The 22556-nt window shown below is 36.0% G+C and overlaps 1 protein-coding gene across 26 annotated transcripts in view; it reads right to left on the reverse strand.

Annotated features, from left to right (window-relative positions):
* LOC135217485 (MAP/microtubule affinity-regulating kinase 3-like) overlaps window positions 1-22556 on the reverse strand; it is a 214965-nt gene that overhangs the window by 63156 nt on the left and 129253 nt on the right. For 21 of the 26 annotated variants that reach the window (XR_010315152.1, XR_010315151.1, XR_010315150.1 and 18 more), the window contains 3 exons: window positions 18680-18860; window positions 13130-13342; window positions 5610-5781 (listed from right to left, as the gene is read on the reverse strand). Coding sequence is in view for 22 of the 26 variants with exons in the window: in XM_064253418.1 (XP_064109488.1) it covers window positions 5610-5781; window positions 13130-13342; window positions 18680-18860 (566 nt within the window). In the remaining 4 variants the exon portion in view is untranslated. Of the gene's footprint in view, window positions 1-3444; window positions 3502-5609; window positions 5782-13129; window positions 13343-18679; window positions 18861-22556 lie in introns of all 26 variants that reach the window. The other 5 variants (XM_064253423.1, XM_064253421.1, XM_064253408.1 and 2 more) reach the window with 4 other exon arrangements.

Here is a 22556-nt window from a genome sequence, read left to right on the forward strand (position 1 = left end):
CTAACTTTCATCCACTGTTACAACTTTATTCAAGACTGTACAACATCCACATGAGTTTCCCTATTATGTTTCCCATAGTTCTATTTTTTCTAACTCCTTTTCCTAACATGTATACTTGACCATTTTGCTGACTTGCATCTTGCCAATTTTTCAACATTCTGAAAACTTGCATCTGCTTTTTCAGTATTCTTTATCGTACATTTCCTCTTTCAAAATTTTACCATTTCTGTTCACAGAATTGTCACAAATTTACATTTTTGGGGTTTTTATTTTCAACTTATTTCTCCTTACTGCATTTTAAAAATTTTACTTCAATCTTGAGGGTTTCCAATTTCTACATTCCCATTATTTAAAATGTCAAAAACTGCCAGAGCATTCCTGTGCAAGTTAATTTCCAAAATGTGGATCTGCATAGAACTTTAAATCAAAAGGTGTATCGGGTAAGACAGCACTTACTTCTGTCCTATGTTATCTTTTATATAAACAATCCATAGCTATCTAATTTATCGGAGGATTTTGCTCCGTAGAAAATGCTGCCCCATTTTCTTTCCTTTATTTATTAATACTTAAGTTTTAGGTCTGCATTTTCTTGTCTGAGTACCTGCTCAAGAGATTTCTTAATTCCCAGCTTTTGGCAAACTGATTTTTCATTTCCTCATGGAAGCTTTGCCTTAAAAAAATCCTCACTGCCACCATGCTAAAGATTATTTATAAAACTATTTTATTCATAAAAATAGTAGACTCAGATTCAATGAGTAATCCCTGTAAACGCATGTCACCTGTGTATATGACGACAAAGTCATGGCAGTCTAGTTGTCACTCATAATGAGTTAATTGTATATTTTCATTTTATATAAAAACAGGTGTACTACCATCCAACCTTAGAGCAAAATTTAATTGTCTTCCAACCACCTTACATCAAGTTCACTGCGTACATCTTTAAATTCAGTGCTTCCTGAATGTTAATACAACTAGGTAAAGATTGCATAAAGGTAAATATAATGATTTGTATTGACTAATCTATATGAAAATAATAAATGGTAAGATAAATGTAACTAAATTTCAACATGCAGCATATCAGTAATGTTACATCAGTTAAAGGTTGCTGGATAATGGGTAGCCCAAGAGCAATCATCTTCATTTTGTTACTTTTTTTTATCTTTAAACATTCTAGTAGTAACTACAATAATTCAGATTGAACTTTACAGACCAACCAAAAGATTGAACTTTACAGACCAACCAAAAATACATGCATTTTTTCCATACTTTTTAATGTAAATTAATTGGAACAAATTGCACCAAAGTATTTTTTTTAATTTACTATACTATAGTTGTACTTGGTGAGAGAACATTTACATAGATATTTTTTTTTTATTTGATGTAAGTATGATGTTTCTTGGACCTCATTCATAACTTTTATATTCAATTTTTGCTCCTTTGCCTCAATGAATATACATAATGCAGTATAGATTAAAACTATTCAGTTCCTAAAAGGCATCAGGATGAGTTCCCAATCTAGAAAACTACCTTCACCCAGACCATTCAAAGAGAAATAACACTAAAGTATAAATATATGGAGCATATTACTTTAAACATGATAGGATTTAAATTTTAAAAATCTAACACTGTAGAAAGCTGTTTATATAAATTACCTATGTAAATAAAACTTATATAGAATATTGTAAATATTCTCTTCAGTATTTGATGTAGGACATTTTCTTTGCTTTCCGATTCAAACTGTACTCATTTTTTCTTTATGTAGACATTTTCTGAGAAATATTTTTTCTTCATTCTTTTTGTATGTTCCTCTAAAAATTAATTTTCACTGAACACCTTTAAAAAGAAATAACTAATCATATCATAAGGAACAATTGTATCAGATTTCAAATAATATAAAAATAGTAAATTAAGTTGTTCCTAAAGACTGGCTAGAAGTGAATATCTTAGTACAAAATCTCATGTAAGTAAACATGATATTTATAAAGTAAAAGCCCACTTCAACTAAAAGAAAAGCATTTTGTTCAACAAAAATATTTACTGTAATGAAAATTCTGAAAGGAAATACTGTTCTCCCCCAAAAAAAAAAAAAATTATTCCTTGTTCAGGGGCACAACTCTTCAAAAATATCCCAATAAACCTATGTTATGGCATTTAAGAAAAATGCACAAAGAATCTTCAACAATTACAAATACATACACACTAATAATATGGCTGAAAGGCCAAAATCACTATTTCTGACCAACTTCCCACAGAAAATTATGTACTGTAACAATAACAAGGGAAGTATACATCTAGCTCCTGAACAAACAACAATAACCCCAACTGCAACTGGACTGGAGGAGACTACCCCATTCCTTTATACAGGGAATACCACGTGAGAAAATGTAAGATGAAAGCACCTTCTCAATAGCATAAACTATGGCATATCTTAGCATCTTAGCAGCAACTTTTCAGAACTGTATGGCCAGCAATATCAAAATGCCCAATCATACTTACCCATATAATGTGGCTGTAGTTTACAACATAACAATGCTTAGTACAGCCAGGAGGCAAGTTCGTCAATATACCCACTTGTGGGTTAGAGAAAAAGTCATACGGCTAAACAAAAGGCTGCAAGCCAACATTACAAAAACTAAGATTCTAGTGTTCATTACCAATATGAAGATGTTAAGGTGGTGAGATGAAGCAACAAATAAGGAAAACATAAATCTTCATGACACTTAAGCTTTGTTATACTATACTAATAGAAACCAATGCAACAACTATCATGTAATTTTCCTCAAGTCCATGCAGGTGTATCAAAGCTGCATTTGAAAAACTTGTGTGGAGTGCTTTGGGCATCAAGACATAATGTGGAGATCAAACAATTTTTCCTTTTCTTTTTCATGTTTTCAGACTGTAATAAGGGGAGAGGGAGGGAGAAGGTACTCCAAAAACAATCTATGCAGGTTCACTGTAGCTGATGCTGCAGTTTTATTTGTCCACAACTGGGATGAAACTGATATAGTAAAGCAATTTGAAATATGACATCTCATGGGGACACTTATTTGTCAATCGAGCACAAACAAGGGAGACTAAGTATTGTCATACCAAACAGAGCAGCGCAAGTTTGCTCCACTAACTTGATGGGCCGCAGCTTCTAGTGTCACCAGTCAACACCTTTCAACTTCACTTTAATTTCAATCATAACTATTTTCTACAAAGCACAACAAAAATGGTTCTGATGGAAATTAATGAGGCTTAAACATGTTAACTGGAAACTTTTCCTTTGCAACCTCATTAACTGTAACTTAACACGAAACGCAAGAAAACTCTTAAAGCACCAAACATTTTCTGGTTATGATTTTTATATTTCGCTACTAGTCAACATATTAATGAGGTTTTCCTAGAACGCTGAACCTGCACAAAACAGGTGTAACTGAGGGGTTCACAAACTGTACTCACTCCTGAACTGTGTGGACAATGGCTTCATTACACACGTTACTCTCTCCCTGTGAGCCCCTACAGGCATAAGAACATTTGACATACAATTCTCATGGGAAATTCCTAACAAGACTACAGTAGATAAATTTTCCAATTATTTCATGCCCTTTTAAGACCCTTAAATAATCCTGCTATACTAAATAGCTTCCTTTTTTTATAGTCTCAGAAATTAGTCTTACAGTAGATGGTTAATATAATCTATAGAAATGTGCATCTAAAAAGCTGTGGTTAACTTTGTAAATCAGATACACTACACTGCATACAGTAGACAGCATAGCTGTATCTAAAATACAAACAAAATTTCCACAATCAAAGCTGAAAAACTTAAGTGCTCAATTTCTGGTCAAAAGTGAGGATAACATCTGGAAAAATCACTACTTAAAAACATTAACGTTAATGCTGTCACCTGTGAAATTTTTGGCAGATACCTTTCGTCAAAATGTAAAAATACTTAAAAAGACTAACTTAACTATAACAAGTCTCAATGTTGTACTTTTTAAGAAGTTACATATCAAAAGCATAATCAGCGTATAGCAATATCCTGAATACTTCATTACCCACAAGCTTTTAGTAATAAAGTCTATCAAAATATATTCAAGGAAAAAACCAGAGCAACATCACTGGAGCGCTTTTGCAAGTGTCATGTTTCTCATTAAATGCAGTGGGACCAAAAGCGGGTCTGCCGTCTGAGATCCTCCCCACTAACCATTAAGCCAACTACTAGCAAGAAAAACTGACAAGTGTTCCATATACAGAAACATTACTAATTCTATTAGAATAATGACTGTACAGGTTAAGCTTAAAAACACTGGGAACAAAGAGCATCAAGCAGAGAGCTGAGGGGTCAGAACACTAACTATATGTTTCAAATAACAAATTGACATGCAAATTTTAAAATACAGCACTAAAAAAAAGCTGTGCTAAACATAACTTTCTTTTTTGCAAGAGCTTGAGCCATTTCAAACATTACAACATAGAAAGGATTTCACAACTGACAGTATTTCTTATAACAAGGATGACTATACTCCCAAAAGTGTATTACAGTAAATTTAATCATGCTGTCTAAGAATAAATGAGTGTCACTGAAATGGGGGCTCCAAACCTGTTTTGCTAACTTTGTATGAGTGAAATTACTCTTTCAATGCCTAGATCACTTCCCAACCATATGAAATTCTTTACATTAAATAAAGGCAGTCTTTATAGAACGTTGTAGCATTCAATTATCAGTTTATTACCAATAAGCCCTATTTTACACAAACTTCTCTCTCCTTATAACACTTGTCCAATTTTTCTAGGTGCTGGCCTTGAGCACAAGTGGTCAACCAGTGAGGACCTTTCTTTAATATTCCACTTTAATTGCCATCAACCATAAATTACAGGCTTCAGTCTACATAAAAATTGTTAAAAGGCATCATCAAGTACCCTTGCAAACACCAGATTATAAAGAGTTCAGTGTATAAACAAAAATTGACTACTAACAAAACCATGTTTAGCAGCTAATACCTGAGCAACTGAATAACATAAACCTCTAAGCTGGTGTATTACAAGAAGCACATTTACAACCAAAACTCATCCTCACAAAAGACCAGAACAGAACAGTAAAGAAGAGCAAAAACTGATGTCAATTAATTCTTTCCTTTATTTTGGTTCATGAATTTCAATTTTTACTTATATGCTTTGTATCTTCAATGCCAAAAAATTTCATTTGACCAATAAATTAAAACTCACTATTGCAAAAGTACATAATTATGACTACTAAAAGGAAATTTAGTAACATCTATGTCTTAACATAAAGTAGTAACCCTCGTGCATGACTACATAAACATTCAATCTTTTAGCTTTTGCACACACAGTTACACTCAATCATACACCTAACAAACTAAAAATTACATGAACCAAAATAAAATATAAAAAAAAATAAATAAATAAGTACTAGTGTGTCCCATCTTTTCACATTTTACTGCAAAAACAAAATTGCTATGAATACTACCACATCATACTAGATTAACACCATTGGGTGAATAAATGCTCCTTCAAATGACATTGTGACAAATTCGTCAGCTAGGAAGTATCTTTTAACATGGGACACACCATATACATAGGAACAAAACTTGTGAGGAACATACCTTGCAGAATCTGGAACATTTGTAATATTTGTCTTTTCTGTTGACGATGCTTTGTTAGGATCACATGAAATAGTTGAGCGACGCGAACTACTACTCATCGTTCTGTTGGTCATTGTGTTACTTTTCTGAACACGAGATTTTCCTACCCCTGGGCTAGTTGCAGCTCCAGCCCCTGTTAAAATATTAAATTTATGTTAATATGACAAACAAAAACAAGGATAGCATTGATACTATATGAAATTCTAACTTTAAATTTGTACAGACTAATTAAGATTTATGATAATAACTAAGGATGAAATAAGCATCAGAGAAAATCCATTGAAACTGGATGTTACACATTTAAACAAATTCTGGCAATTAGTTCTCTTACAAACTGGTTCTGAAATCTAAATTATTTTTATCAATTGTATATCATGGTCAAGTTCTAAAAATGGTGGATTCTGAAGAGAATCTTTGTGTTCTCCAACCACAGTGTGAAGACATCAAGGACAATTTTTCCTCAACTAGCAGGATGATTTTGCATTCCAAGTAAATTATCTTTGGGATAACAGGAATCTACTTATCTACCCCTACGGCCGCAGTCTCTTTGATCTCTGATGACCACCAATGGCTCGATCCCGAACAGTCAGCAGGAGAATGAGACCGCCTCACTCCTTCTCTACTCGCGGATCTAGAGTGAGAATCTCGCCTATACCTCCATGATGAAGGCTCTCTCCAAACCGAGCTAACTTCCTCTCCATGACGATTGATATCGTCTCCAACGGTCGTCAGAGAATTTGACTTTGTTTCTTCATCAAGGCAAACAACGCCGCCTACCGACGTACCAGACGAGGTTGCCAACTTTTTCTAGGACTCTTTGTAGTCTCTACTGGCAACTCCACGTCTGCCGCTAGCCCAGCGACCATCGACTCACTCGCTCGTTCGGACTCTTGTAAACGGCTTCGTCCGCTAGCTTTGAGCTTACCAGCCAATGACTTCTTGCCTTTCTTGCTGACTGGGATGTGACAGTCCTGGCCTGAAGATGAAGAGGAATTCACTCTTCTCCTCTTGGCCCGAGGATCAGTCACAAAATCCCGTATCCTTCAACGCTTGACTGGTACACGCCGTAACGTCACCGAACTCAGCGATGACACCGGGCTAGAAAGTGTATTTGTGTCTGGAGACAGCGAAGTAGACGGAGAAGCAGTAGGCTGTGACGTCATCGCGTCTGCCATGTTGGTGTGTGACGTCACCAATCTTGTAGGGAGAGACTGGGTGGCTGCTGCTGGCATCCCTGCATTTGCTGTAAACACAGAAGTTGTTGGCGTAGCCGCGGCATTATTTCCAATAAAGTGCAAGCCAGGGGGATGATGAATATTAGGCACTGCCTGACTCTGCTAGAATCATGACGCCATATAATGTGACAGCAAACCTTCCATGGTTGGTATGCCTGGTAGGCCTAGCGCTGCCCACGTACCTTCCATCTTGTTCGCGTGGGGAGCCGGCACCTGGAACAAAGATGGCGATGCTCCCCGAAAATGAAATGGATAAAAACGGGCAAGATAACTGGTAGATCACGGGACGCCGAGGGCATTCTAGGTAATACATGCCCCGTGACCGGGTATAGATGCCAGTAGTCCCTAGATCGCACAAGTTTAATTTTAATTCTACTGGTTTCCAACTTGGCGCTAGTAAATCCTAATGTTTAGACCAAAGGTTTGTTTCGTATATGAACAACAAGATTTTTATGGTTCATCTTTGAAGTCTGTCATTTACAGTGCCAGAGCTACCCAGTAGATGACTGGTTATAAAACCATTTGAGAGAAAAGGAGAGGATGAAAGATTCTTGCTGCTCTACTCCAAAGACATTCTGTTACAAGGAAATTATATAATTCTATTCCTCTTGGTTATGCGACTCATTTTATAAAAGAAAAATTTTTTATATTTTAAAAAAATTAATTGGAAATAATAAGTCCCAGCCCAGATTAAAGAGAGTATATATTAACTTTATGTATGAATGTATTTATAAAATACCTCCAAAGAAATAATATAAGTTTTTAGCAATATATGCTTAGTACAACTTTTTGCTGACAATATGACAAATTTAATAAATTTTTATATTTCATAGCTAACAAACATAAAATATTTACTCGGAATAAGGGAATCTGACCAGTGGGGGCAGAGTTGTTTACCATGAACACCCATCCAAATTTGTGCAAAAACTGAATAACAAGTGAGGTATTGATTGATTGATATATCATAGTTTAACCAGAACACGGAGCTAATCAACAGCTCTCCTATGGCTGGCCCAAAGGATTAGATATTTTTCTTATGTGGCTAGGAACCAATTGGTTACCTAGCAATGGGACCTACAGCTTATTGTGGGATCCGAATCACATTATATCGAGAAATGAATTTCTATCACCAGAAATAAATTCCTCTGATTCCGCGTTGGCCGAGCAGAGAATCGAATTTCGGACCACCGGGTTGGTAGCCGAGTGTTAAAACCACTCGTCAAACCGGAACTAACAAGCGAGGTAAATTCCTTCAATATCCTTTTAGGGAGAAATCAACAACAGCCCCTCCAACTAAAAATTTACATGCGGTACAAATACAGACAAAATTCAGAAAAGTAAAAGAAAACCAGGAAAAGTGAGTAAAGGCACAAAATTAATTTAACGTTGCCATAGATACAAAAAATAACCAGACATTCCCGTAAAAAACAATCTTGATACTTTCAATAGTAAAGATGAGTAAATGGAATGCTGGAAACTGCATCTGGCCAATCTGGCCACAGGCAGGAATCTCTCTTGTCCTGCATGTTACAAGTTGTCTTGACTGGGGATGTCCTTGTTCACAGTAACAAAGCCATATATGATTGATGGGTTTTTGGAGAAACAAATACCTTTTTAATAATAATGAAATACTTTTCAACAACTGCAATAGTAAATGACATCCAGTTGTATTTCTGCAATAGTAAATGACATCCAGTTGCATTTCTTAAATCTGTTATCTCTTGTCACAATTGCCAAAAATGCCAAAAACATTCTATTATATTACAAAGTAACAACTTTGTAAATTGAAAGCCTATGCTTCCCCATACCTACATAGTTGGTCTAATGCTCCATGATGTTTCCTGAATCACAAAAAGGCTATCTCACCATACAGCAATCCTCTTAGTCCTATTTAGACTAATAACTTTACTTTCATGAAAAATCTACGAGACAGAGAGATTCATGGAGCTGAGAGAAGGGGCACTCATTACTTAAGGCTTCGTATGAAAGAACTGGTTTTGTTTTGATTAAGATACTCAAATCTTGAATCTCTTTTCTGTAAGGCCCAACAGTTCTAGTGGACTCTGAGGTCAAGAATGAAGTCTCTATCCACTTAAATGTTTCTGTAAAATGTTCTCCAAACCTTATGGAATATAAAACATGGTAATTTTCATCATTTAGGCTGGATGCACACTCGATCCCATCTCATTATGCAATCTGAGTGGGAGTAGGAGAGGGGACATCAACGCCAACCTCAGAGTTCAAGGCTTCGCATGGGTGGTTCGAGAAATTCCATAAACGGACTGGCATCCACTCGGTGGTGCGGCATGGGGAGGCTGCCAACTCGGACACGAAAGCGGACGAAGCCTTTAAAAAGACGTTCGACGAGATGATGTCCAAGGAAGGCTACAGTTCTCAGCAAGTCTTCAACTGTGATGAGACTGGCCTTTTTTGGAAAAAAATGCCTCATAAGCCCATGAAAGACAGGCTTACGCTCGCACTTTGTTCCAACGCCAGTGGGGATTGCAAGTTGAAGCCCCAACTGGTCTATCATTCCGAGACTCCGAGCCTTCAAGGCCTACAAAGTGCTTAAGGAGAAGCTTCCAGTGATCTGGAGGGCTAATGCAAAAGCCTGGGTAATGAGGCTTTTGTTCACGGAGTGGGTAAATCTCTGTTTTGGCCCGACAATGAAGAAATTCTTGGAAGAGAAGCGCCTCCCTCTGAAATGTCTGCTGGTGTTGGACAATGCTCCTGCCCACTCTCCTGGCCTCAAGGAAGATATCCTAGTGGAGTATTCCTTCATCAAAGTTCTTTATCTTCCGCCTAACACCACCCCTCTCCTCCAGCCCATGGACCAGCAAGTGATATCGAACTTTAAGAAGCTGTATACGAAACATCTTTTCAAGAGATTTTTTGACTTCACCGATACCACAAAACTCACCTTGCGTGAATTTTGGAAGGAGCATTTCGATGTTGTGATATGCATCCGACTCATTGACCAAGCTTGGCAGGAGGTTTCAAGGCGAACCTTGAATTCCTCGTGGAGGAAACTCTGGCCTGATGCCAAATCCGCCCGAGACTTAGAGAGATTCGACGTGGGCGAAGCTGCTGAAGTAGATTCAGAAACAGTTGACTATCCTGAAACTGTTTTGCAACCAGATCTTGATGAAATCGTTGCACTCGGCAAGTCCATGGGGCTGGTCGTCGACGATGACGACATCAACGACCTTTTCTCGAATAGCAACAATAGGAGCTTATGACGGATGACCGGCCATGCAACATAACATTGTTCAAGAGGAGTTCTCTAGCAGCGGCGAGGAGGAGGACGATGACCCTATGACAACGGCAGAAATTAAGGATATTCTAGCTGCTTTTCATGAAGAAAAGAAGAAGAAGAAGAAGAAGAAGAAGAAGAAGAAGAAGAAGAAGAAAGAAGAAGAAGACAAGAAGAAGAGAGAGTAGAGGAGGAGGAGGAAGCAGAGGAGAAGAAGGAGAGGAGGAGGAGGAGGAGGAGGAGGAGAGGAGGAGGAGGAGGCTTACACAGGTAGGTTCACATGCTTGCGCAGTTTGATGAGGCTTGCCCGAGTCGTTTCAGGTACATTGTGAAAAGTAGGCAGAAGCAATCTTCCTTTGGATAGTTATTTTTTACAGAGGCCTTTAGTAGGAGTAAGCAAAAAGGAAGATCCAAGTGATACTAAAAACAGAAAGTTGAAAGTGGTGAAAAAGTAAAAGAAAAAATGTAAAAATAAAAAACAAAGAAAAACAAAATTTTTAATATTAGTTTTTTGTAAAGTTGTGTGTTACAGTTTTGTTAATGTGTTTCGTAAAGTTTAGTTTATGTGTGTTTTCCTTACATTTATTTATGTTTCGTAAAGTTAAGTGTATGTACGTATCTGCCGTTTGTCCTCCTCCTCTGACGCCACTTTCGGAGATAGCCTCACTCGAAAGGTAAGCTTCCACATTTTACTACATACGTACAGTATTTCTTGTATACCATGTACACTAATATACTTTATTTACAGGTAATTAGCAGTACGTATTAAGTTAGATATTGAATGGTCCAAATTGTTGTAGTAATTCATTGTTTATAGGTCAATTTAGCTTCATTATGAAATTTACTGGGGTGTTTTTGGAGGGCTTGGAACGGATTAGCCATTTTACATGAAAAATGCGGTCCAAGATACGAAAAACTCATGATACGAAGGCCGCCTCGGAACAGATTAATTTCGTATCTCGAAATTAATTATCCAACTGGTTACAAATGCAACCTCATCAACTTTGCTGCTTATGCTAAGTAGTATTTACGCAGCTGATAGTAAGGTTTTATTATCCTAAGAGTCAGAAATCAAGGGTTTCATAATTTCAACTCTTTTTACAGATTGGGACGTTGAAAAGCAGAATATAGTATATTTAAAAACATGGCAGCTCCTAAACTGCTTTGGTTTGGATGATGGGCATCATATAGCTATCATCCCTAATTCTGGTTCATATTACTGTATCACAATTATAAATGACATCATAGTGTGGTTCTTTTGGCAATTGTTGTGAAAGAAATTATAATGGTTGATACTAGAACAAACTGAACATCAGATGGGGACTAAATAAAGAAACTGTGACATCACCATAGGACCAGGAAAGAGACAATTAATTCACAATTTCCTAAAGGTCCAAAAGGTATGAGTTGTGAGAGTACGTCCTTCTGTCTCATTGAAAAGAATGGGGATTCTTGGAATTTTGTGGATTTTTATATGAACCACTTACAGATATGATTAATGGAGTTACCATGAAACAGGAAAGTGGCAATTACCAGACACCATTTCAGGACTTGTCCCAAAGACAGCCACCTTTCACTGTTAATTGTCACCTACAAAACTTTTATCACAACATAAGTGTTATGAAATACAAATTTTTAATGGCACATCACTGATATTCAAAACTGCATGAATTCCCATGAGGAACTTTTCCATGGCAAAAATTACCAAGGCCATAACTGTATCATATTGGGTACCAAGCCATTCTAAATTTACCATAATGCCTCTCCTAATATATGATTCTAAATTTACCATAATGCCTCTCCTAATATATGATATCAGCAGCAGCTATCAGCGTTGGCTTATCATCTTCATCTTCAAAATATATACCAAGAAAAATTTTCATGAGTGAGTAAATCACAAAAAGTTAAATTTTCAGTTAAAAATTTTTTCAAATAGGAATAAAAAAAAAAATCTTTTTTTATACCTACATACTGCCAGTTATGTGGTCAAGTCCAAAACAATTATATATGTAACTAAAATCTAAATATCTTGGTTCTTGGTGCCCAAAATGATGATTATAGGCAAACTGGAAAGTTACCATGCATTCCCCTCTAAGTCCAGGCCACCAAAACCAATATGATTGTTCATGAATTAATCTGTATGAACTTTGTTACTTTTGCCAAGTTATAACAAAGCACCACAGCTCTCTCTCTTTACAAAATGGTTAGGACTATGCGGTAAGGATCAGCTAATATTCTACTTCTGTTTACAGGACAGCCTAATAGGAACACTATCATTTAAATATGGTAACAATTAGTGTTGGTATACAAATTGTTAAATACATAATCAAACACGATCTTGTTAACTTCAGTTAACAATACAATAGTATAAACACAGAGAAATTAATGGTTTCGAGCCTACAGAATAAAAGGAGCGCAGCAACAAAAAACATTTTTCACTTTACAAGCTTATCTTGAATTTAACAGTATAAAATTTAGTGAACACAATACTGTATATAACCAAAAAATAATGTGATGTCATGCTCAGATGTGACCAATGAAACTGTGCATGGTGACAAAATAAAATAAATTAATATAACTAAAATTCAGATGAATGGATGCCATATAACCCTTTGAGGAGACGAGCCAGTCATCATTGTGTTTTCTAAGCAAATGACCCTAGCCTAATTGCTGTACTCTTAAAAAATTCACGATGTCAAAAGAGCACTACCGTCAAAAATATAAATAACACTTCATCCTAATTCCAATAAACCTTTTTTAAAAATTACCAACCAATGACACATTTTTCTTAGCCACACTTCTTAAGCAAAGGGTAAGAACAACCATAATTGTAGACACCAAACATACTATAATGTTCTATTTAAGAACATATCACTATAACATTTAATTATCCTTAAGCATCCTGTTGTATATGCCTGTACAGTACTAGATTACACTGAAGAAATTCCTTCCAAAATTAAAATAAAATATTTTGAAATAAAAATCAAATCTACCTCCAGCTCTTGGTGCCCCTGTTGAGTCAAAGGGAGCCATATTTTGGTTCTTGAGTGCGCCTGAACGTGAAGCTGTGGTTGGCGCACCACCTTGTGCCAGCCGAGCAGTATTCTCCTTGATGGTCGCAGAGTCAACTGTATTTTGCCGGCGGAAGTTGTTGGTACCCGCATGGTTGTGTGCATTAGTTGAAACAGGAGTTGTACCTCCACCACCTGTCAGGCGGAGTTTGTCATCATCAATGGCTAAGCATATACTCAAAAGCCAACAAACCTAAAGACAGCTTTACAGCTTATAATAACCTACTCCATACTTTACCTGACAAAAAATTATCAAAGAATGCAATCTAACTTATTCTATTCATGTGTAATTAGTATAAATAAAAAAGTTACCAATAGATTCTACATATACTGTACGTATAATCTATTCATCTTCAAAGTCTAAAATACAAAACCAAATGAGGGAAAAAAATATTACATGCCTATATACTTCATTTCTTTAAAAGCAAAAGCATGATAAACCTTCCTTCCACTACCATCTACAATAAGGATTTCTCTCAATGCATTTCTTAAGTCATTATACAAAACATAACATTGGGCTGATTATAAATCACAACTAAATTTACCACTACCTACCAGAAGTATGACCTGGCTAAAGGATTTGTAATTTTTTATCTTTATATAATAAAAGAATTACTTAGCTTAAAAATTTATAGCTAAAACAAAAACGGCTCTAGACAAAAAAAATTAACAAATATGAAAAACCCACATAGATACTTGATATTCCTATATGGCTTACTCACACTAGTGCTCCACAACAATGGCAACTTTCTGTCCATACAATATTCAACAATAAATCATCAAAACCCAATCCTAATATATAGTCCAAAAGAAGCCACCGGCTATTTCTCTAGTCTTGTTCTACCATCCCATCCTATGACCAGCCTCTCTAACAAAACCAAAAATTATAGTATTACATATGGTGTAACATTCATTTAAGTCTTGAATATGTATTAATTCTAACCTATCTAATATTAAATAACGGACATCTTGGGCTCTGGTTACAGCATACCACAAGCGAGCAACATTATCATCTTGCATAATTCCATCACCAAGCTATCCATTACCATATCAAGGGGTACGTATACCACATATGCTAACAACCAGCTCTAGTAAAACATTAAGACATGAATTTAGTAACATATAACTGCTGGCTGTTGACTGATAAACAAGGTAAACAATTACTTTTCTTTATAAAGAATGTTTTTTCTGTGACAACAGGGTGGTTGATGATGATAAACATCGCATATAAGTCGTTACCTCCAAACTATTACAACATATAGCAACAACTTAAAAAAGTGCGCTAACTGATCTATTCACTGACAAGCATAAAAATGCAGGTACAGCAAAACCACAGGCTACAACAGAGCAAATGAGCAAGTAGAAAATTCATGAAAAACACAAATATGAAAGAAGTTAACATGATAATGCTTTGAAAAATAAGTTCATGAATATTAACTTACCCATCTTTAGTCTCCGTACACCGACATTAGTATTATCAAAAACCTTGAAACCAAATGTTAAACCATTAGGACACCCCATGCTAACCTCAATACATTAAGATACTAATGTGTTTTCGTTGATTTTGATCTCTATACATAAGTGCACAACTAAATTCTGTCACTAATGTCATCAAGTCTTCTTCCTATGAAATATATTTGTGTGGAGTTCTTGAAATCAATATTTCAAAAACAGGAGCTCTCCCTCTTACCTACTCTATTAAAAAAATATTTCAGCTCATACAAAAAAAATTTCTAAGGTACAGTTAAAAAAAAAAAAATCGCAAACCAGAGGATGGTTTCACCAACATACAAGTGCAATCACTCCACAAAGAAAGTAACATTTGTGGAACATTCTTTTTCCATTGTCAGCTGCAATTCATGACAATAGAAATCAACAATATTTTTCAAAGGAAAAGTTCTACTACAAACAAAAACCTGTTTCCCAAGTAAATGGCAAGAGATGGTCTAGCCAGTATTATTTACTTGAAAAATGCAAGCCAGAAATTTTAAATCAAAATTCTATCCAACTAAAAGCAACAACAATAAATGATATAATTAACATTTCATGGTACCACTCAGATGTCTAAATTTACTTTGCAAGACATAAATTTACTTTGCAAGACATTAACACCACTCGATCTTTATCAGTGTACATACTTGTGTAACTTCCAAATATAAAATTATACAAACATCTCAGGTTTTCTATTCGCTAAATAAGGGACAGAAGTGCCTATTAAATAGAAATCCTTTCCCTAGAACTAATTTTTCTGAATAGTAACTAAAACTACCCATACAATCCTTCCTGACCGACAGTTACGAGAAAAAAATTTACTTCAATAATTTTCTCCCTGAAAAAACAAATGGCATTCCAGGCCACCTCAGCTTTCTTATGGTATTCCTGCAATCTATCTTTCAACATTTTCTAAAATACATTTATGCCAGAGCTTATAAAAAATCTCCCTCATAGATGTAATGCCTCATGATAGTCAAAATCACTGGAGCACATTCATGCATATGGGCAATTTAATTTTTCCCTGTACATCTCTCAAACCTTGAAGGAAAACCCTCAATGATGCCAACAAATAAACCACTGTATTAACAAAATATTGACAACCGCTAATATTGACAACCTAGCGGTTAAATATTATACTATTAACCTAATAAACCTAAACACTATAAAATCAAAGCTAGATTAAAATATAAACCACAAACAAAACCAATGAGGTGACCTTCCTCATAAAAATAAAATGCATTTACATGTAATACTGACATACTTTCTATAAAAGAACAAAATTATGAACTCATTCCAGAAGGTCAGTAACAAGGGTTACAGAAAGTAATGCCTAACCTATATAAGATGATCATCATTGTCCTGACATCATATAACAAACTTCAAATCAATGGGGCTGTTTGAAAGTTTCAATCTCACCATAAAATAGAATGTGGTTAATTTGCAGCTTTCAAACTCTCCTATGCATGACAATTCCTTAGTAATCACCATTAAGTATTAAACGTTGGTTATTCGACATTACTGAAATATGGTTAAGGCACTAGTCTCAACCTGTAAAGGATGTCATATATGATGTATTCTTACACTCTGTCATATATGATGTATTCTTACACTCAGGAAGATTATCATCCTTGTCAGAATCTGCTACTGAAACATGCTAACTAGCATTCTTATCTGGTTCCATTATTTATATATTAACACCATCATAAAATGATAATTGCATGCTCCCACTACAACTGCAGTAAATGATTTAAATTTCCTACTCCTAAATTTGCTTCAATCCTCAGGTTTTGTAATTCACCTACCCATGAAAGCTTGCTCAAGTTTCTACTGACTGGTAGTTTGAGTGAAATATCACATGTAAATTAATACAACACTGCTGACTTGAGTATTTAAGAGTTAAGATTAATTGCTAATATATATTGGCAATACAACGAGATAAAAATTACCTCAACTTTACAATAAAAAAAAATTGTGCAACTTATGGTAGAATGTGATAAATACTTTTACATTACAAAGAGGTGCAGTCATAACAGTCAAACTCATGTCAGCTATTGTGTCACAAACTCATGACAAAAATATTGAAAACAAGTAAATGACCAATAATTGAAAACATGTGTTTGACGTATGTTGGATAGTTTTATGATGCACTTGCTTGGAGTACCATTAGGTCATTTATGCCATGTCGAGGAGGTTATGTTGGATAATAATGATCAGGAGGATGAGTTGGTTGCTTTTATGGTGTTAGAATGCCATCATTTAGTCAACAAGAATACTAGATTAAGCTTGATGCGAGTACAATTGTTAAATTGCATTATTTTCTGTAACTTCATGCATCTTAAATGGTTCATGCTGTTAAATTTTTGTTGAAAAAAGTTCAAATATAATTAAAAATTCAAAGGTTACTATTCTCTCCTATTTTCTATTTAAATCTCATGCAACCAAAATTTCTTTTTAAATTTTATCTTGCTTCCTTTAGGAAATGGGAAAATTAATTCTTGTTGACCCATTTTTCTCTCATCTTCATAAACCTGATAAAACTCCTCAATGAAAACTGCAGTTAGACCTATATAATTTAGGCATGTCAAGCACAATTGTATTTGCTTTTTATTTGGAAATCCTTTCTTCTACCTTTTTTCCTATCATTTTCATTGTCTTCACAAAACATACACATAAAATTGAAGAATAGGTTATCTTAGCATGAGCAACAAACTTCTATTAACCTGTTTCAAGATAGTTTCTTTGAATCTTTGTTGAATTCTTGGAGGCATCTGAAAAATATACCTAGTTTTTTTTTCTATGGCTGAGACAAAAGCATGGTAGTCATAGCTGCTGCCAGTAGTAAGTTCTCCTTAATGAAAACATACTGAAGACTTGAAACATGCAGAGTGGACTTTTTGTTTACAACAATAAAGTGAGTGTCAATATTTTAAACTTGTTAACAGATATTTCAATTAGTGTTAGCTAAATCTCTGAACTTGTCAAATAAGAAATCACAAGCTGGCAAATATATCTAAGTATAACCATGTATATGACAAGTTTAATACGTAGTACTATGGGTGCACAGTAATTCAGTGTTTCATACATTTATGGCTTGCTGACTTGCTACATCAAAATTACAGTATATGTAAACTTTTTTTTCATTAACAGAGCACTGTGTATGGTTTGTATGTATAAATTTCAAAATTTTAAACTACACATCAAAATAGTTTATATTTTAATGATCACATATAATAAAATGATACGTATTTATATTCAATGCATTTATGAGCTATTAAATTTTTTTTACATTTCTTTATATTTTGATCACAAGTATGCCTTCTGCTAATGGCCACAAAACTCCAAAATATTCCATTTAGTTATTGACAACAACCCTGTGAACATTAAGTGGTGAACTGAAACCCAAAACTTCAAGGGTAATACAAAAACCACAACAAGAACATGACTTCTACTGTCTCCTTAATCAATTACTCCCCTACTCCTAAGAAAAATTAAATGTCTCCAGTCTCTCTCTTTTATTTATGGTTGCCTAAGTATATGAGTCAGTCTCTCTCTCTTTTATTTATGACTGCCTAAGTATATGAGTCTTAGCTAATTTCCTTACAAAAACTTGTAGTTAAAATGAATTATTAGTACCCTGTCCCTTATGAAAAAGAAAGTTAATGCAAAAATCATAAGTAATATTCATCAGTAATGAATGAAGCTTGAAAAACTTATGATTGCTGTTTCACAATACCACTGTTCCTGTATTGTTGTGTTCCATGCTGATGCAGAGCATAAGCGTGTGCAGGCCAGTGAACCAAAGAGCTGGAGGAAAGGGGAGGGTAGGGAGGGATCAAGCTCATTTATAGCTGAGACAGAACAAAAGATATAAATAAGGTAGGTTTAGTGCATGTGATCCTGACTGGATTAACATTAAGGAAAATATTTGAAGGGATGGGAACAGGTGAGAGCCGCTGTGATGCCCGTGTTTAAACTCACGAATGGTCTCCCCACCGGAGGATGCTCTGCGCGAGGGCTTGGAGTTGGTGGCCGAGACCGAGCGGTGGACTCCCCGATGGGAAGGAGACTGAGCCGCACCACTAGACTCACCCCTCCCTGGCGTGAGACACGTATTCCGTAGAGATAATGAACTGCCTGATCGGGAGCCATCACTTTCAAGCTGCAATAGGTTTAAGCTTTTAAATGTATGAACTTGTAAGAAAAAATCTCTTTTATTCACAGAAAAAGTCATAAGTAACACACTTGAAAGATTTATAATGCCATACAAGGAGCAATGTAATAATTATACTCAATAAATGGCAATCAAAATAAAATGTACTGAAATATAAAGGTAAAAGGTAAAACATTTTTTTGAAAATGAAATAACATTTGTATATAATTCTTATAGAAAATAATTATCCAGGCAGTCCCCAGTTATCGGCGGACACGGTTAACGGCAATTCGGTTTTATGGCACTTGTTTAGCGCCAAAAAATCGGAAATTTAAGGCGCCATAGTGCATCGAGTTCCAATTATTGGTGCCTTAAGGGGCTGGTAATAAGTTATGGTGGAGAAACATACTTAACAGAGGCGCCATAAATCACAGTTTCGGTTAATGGTGGTTTTCGCTTATCAGCATCCTGCTGAAAACAGCAGAACCCCAGTTCGATAACCTGGGAATGCCTGTTACAGGCAGTCTCAGTTATTCGGGAGGGGTTTCGTTCCCAACAGTATTACGATGGCCAAAAATTGGCGATAATAGCACTGATCGCCAGTGATCAGCACTGTAGCTGGGGACCTGTGCTGAAAAGCGGGGATTGGCGGACGCAAAATCCAGGTCTTGTTATTGCTAGACAAGCGCCGTAAAACTGGATCCCGATAACTGAGGCCACAGATTACTTACAGGTACTGCCTGTACTACTCTCAAAGTCAATGACTGAAAATATGAAGGATTCAAATACTGTACAGGTTCACAATCCCTTATCAAAGGCCCTTGGGGCCAACAATTTCATTGCTTGGCTTTCAGAACTGAAGGTTACTCTGTAAGTACACAAGCACATTTTATTTCCAACAATGACAATATGTAAAACTCAAACACATACAGTATCAAAAAGAACCATAATTTCCATTTATATACATATTCATTTATCACACAATCCCATGTACCATATATGATCCTTAAAATATCATATATAGCGAGAGATGCATTTTCAGTAAATTACATGAATCCAGGCTTACTGTGCAAGTTTATTCGGTACATAATACTATGCATGGCTTCCTATACCTGGTTCAGTTGCAGTGCATTTCACTGATAATGCCTATTTTATGCAAGTTAGCTTTTCACTAATGAACATGCCAACAAGCAAAAGTTCAGTGGGTTAAATGTGAATCAACATACATTCAACCAAGCTTTCCAAACTTGCAGCTTGTTCAAGATTCATTACCATTTCTTATAATTAAAATTCACTTAATATTCCATGCATAAGAACAGTGTATGCTAACAAAAAAACAAATTAAAAACATCTGTCTGCCAGTATTAGTTACCGTAACTAATATACAGATTTATTAGGAATTGCATTATAGTTGACGACTTGTTAAAACGTGTTTATTTTCAATGATGATTTCCATAAATAAAAAAATACAATTTTTTCTTACTCCATGCAATAGAGGTGTTGAGAAAAGCAATGCCTGAAACTGGCAAAATCCCACCTGTTTAATTTTTTGCATTTAGAACTAAAGTAATTTCATTTTTTAAACTGGCAAAATCACACATTTATTTAATTTAATTTAGTTTGCTTATAAATAAAGCAGTTGCATTTTAAAACCTAGCTTTGATAATCTACCAAAGAAATGTTATCTCCCAATTAAGTTCCATTTATGTAAAGTGCCACCCACTAAAATTAGGTTAAAAATGACATTTTTAACATGTAATCAAGTAATGATATTGCTGTTTTTTCCACTCGTACAGCAGCTAAAATTCAAAATTTGTGGGTAATGCCTTGATTATTGTGTAGCTGACCAGTGCCGGAACCTACCAGCAATAACTGGAACAACTAAGCAGATAAGGAGCTATGCAGAAAAGTTCTCCAATGGCTAGCATAGCATCAACAGGTGCCCCTGTCCTGGGTGCAGTACCAATATAAAAAACAACCAGAAACCACTGTTACCTACACTGGAATAACACCACAACCCATCCCCTGAGAGTGGTGGGTACTCCAGGCAAATGTACACCCTGGTTCCCAAACATCTCTGCACCTTACTAAAAGGTGAAGAGATGGTACGAGAAAATCCTATGCTTCCTACTGTATACCATCTCAGTCACTATCCCAAGGTACTGGAAAATTTCAAATACTGCATAGCTGGCACCTGGCTGGAGTTGGTGCCAGGCAAACTGCTGGGATCTCATGGATGCTGCCAGCTCTATAACTGGTGCCAGACATGCTAGAAGCTCTAGTATCACTTCATAAGATAAGAGATGAGGTCGTCAATTGTTTCCAGTAGGTTGATGCACAATGTAAGGGCCATGATGTGCCTGAAAGTTAATGAAGTAGAGGCTACCCTGATGTCCTTACCTTTCACCCAAAAAGAAAGGCAACATGTTCTCATGAATGGAAGGCAACATGTTATGAATCTGAGCGCTCTTCAGAAATAAAATCTATTTATGATGAAGGACAACATTATCTTAAATGGCGAGAGGGGTTCTTGACAGAACACCATAGGATAAGAACGGCCCTCTGATCTGCAGGTTTTTTTACAGATAATACATAAAAAACTCCAATTGCATAGGAAGCTCACTCTTCTTCCTCAGAGCTGGCAAGTCAAGAAGACCAATAAGCTCTTAAGGGAGAAACCACTGATCCAGGTCTTGGATGGGTCTTCAATCTTGGCTAAAAATCCAATGGTAAATGAACAAACGGCATCTCCTTCCTTGCTTGGACATGTAAAGGACTCAAGAGGTTGTTACAATTAGAGTACAAAAGAGAGAGCAAGGTCTCTCTGCTTAAAGAAGAGATTAGCATAGTTTGATACCCCTTAACAGGTCGCAGATGTCTCAGAAAGTGTAGAGTTGACACACCAACTTCAGTAAATCAACCTCCAAGTCTAGTAGACGGAGCAAGAAGATGACTTCCACATCTTGCAATATAACCTCTGCAACACTTATTGAAAAACTCTTTGGAAGATGGTAAGAGCAGACCACCCTTAGTGGTATCTCTGAAGTTATGTCTGAGAAGACATGGTTTGGGAGAAGGATCTTGATAACAACCATAGTAGGTTTGGGAACCATCAATATGGGACTAAATGGGGCTAAGAGTGTTATCTTACTTTACCATGAGCCTGACACTTGATTAGCGCTTCCTCGACAATGTTGAAGGGTGAGGAGACTTGCAGTGTTGCATAAGCGTCACAGCACAGACCTCTGAAATAGATAATCCTGACCTAAAAGACAGACCCAAGAAGTTCTCTGGAGCCCTGACGGGGATATGAAGTAGTATGCTTGCTGCATATCTGAAGTTCCCATTCAATCGTCCTGGAGAAAAGGATAACAGGACTGTCTGATTCATCTTCATCTTGAACTTTGACTTCTATTCTAAAAAGAGAGAATGAGAAAAAAATGGGGACTGTGACCATGCAGTATCGCCTACAATCATGCTAACTTGCAGATCATCATGCAGGTCAGTTGACAACTGTCCAGCTAGCTGCTGACCCTGCACACGTGGACATCCCTCTGACTAAACTTCTAGATATGAAAATGCCTGGCATAGACTTGATACCTCGTACAGACCTAAGACGTGCAGAACTGTACGTGGCGGAAACCATAATCAGGTGAGCTTATAGATGCTTGAAAGAGCTCATAAAGCCACAAAATCCTGGGGACG

Source organism: Macrobrachium nipponense, chromosome 7 (assembly GCF_015104395.2).
Source record: "Macrobrachium nipponense isolate FS-2020 chromosome 7, ASM1510439v2, whole genome shotgun sequence".
In the NCBI taxonomy this organism is placed as follows: domain Eukaryota; kingdom Metazoa; phylum Arthropoda; class Malacostraca; order Decapoda; family Palaemonidae; genus Macrobrachium; species Macrobrachium nipponense.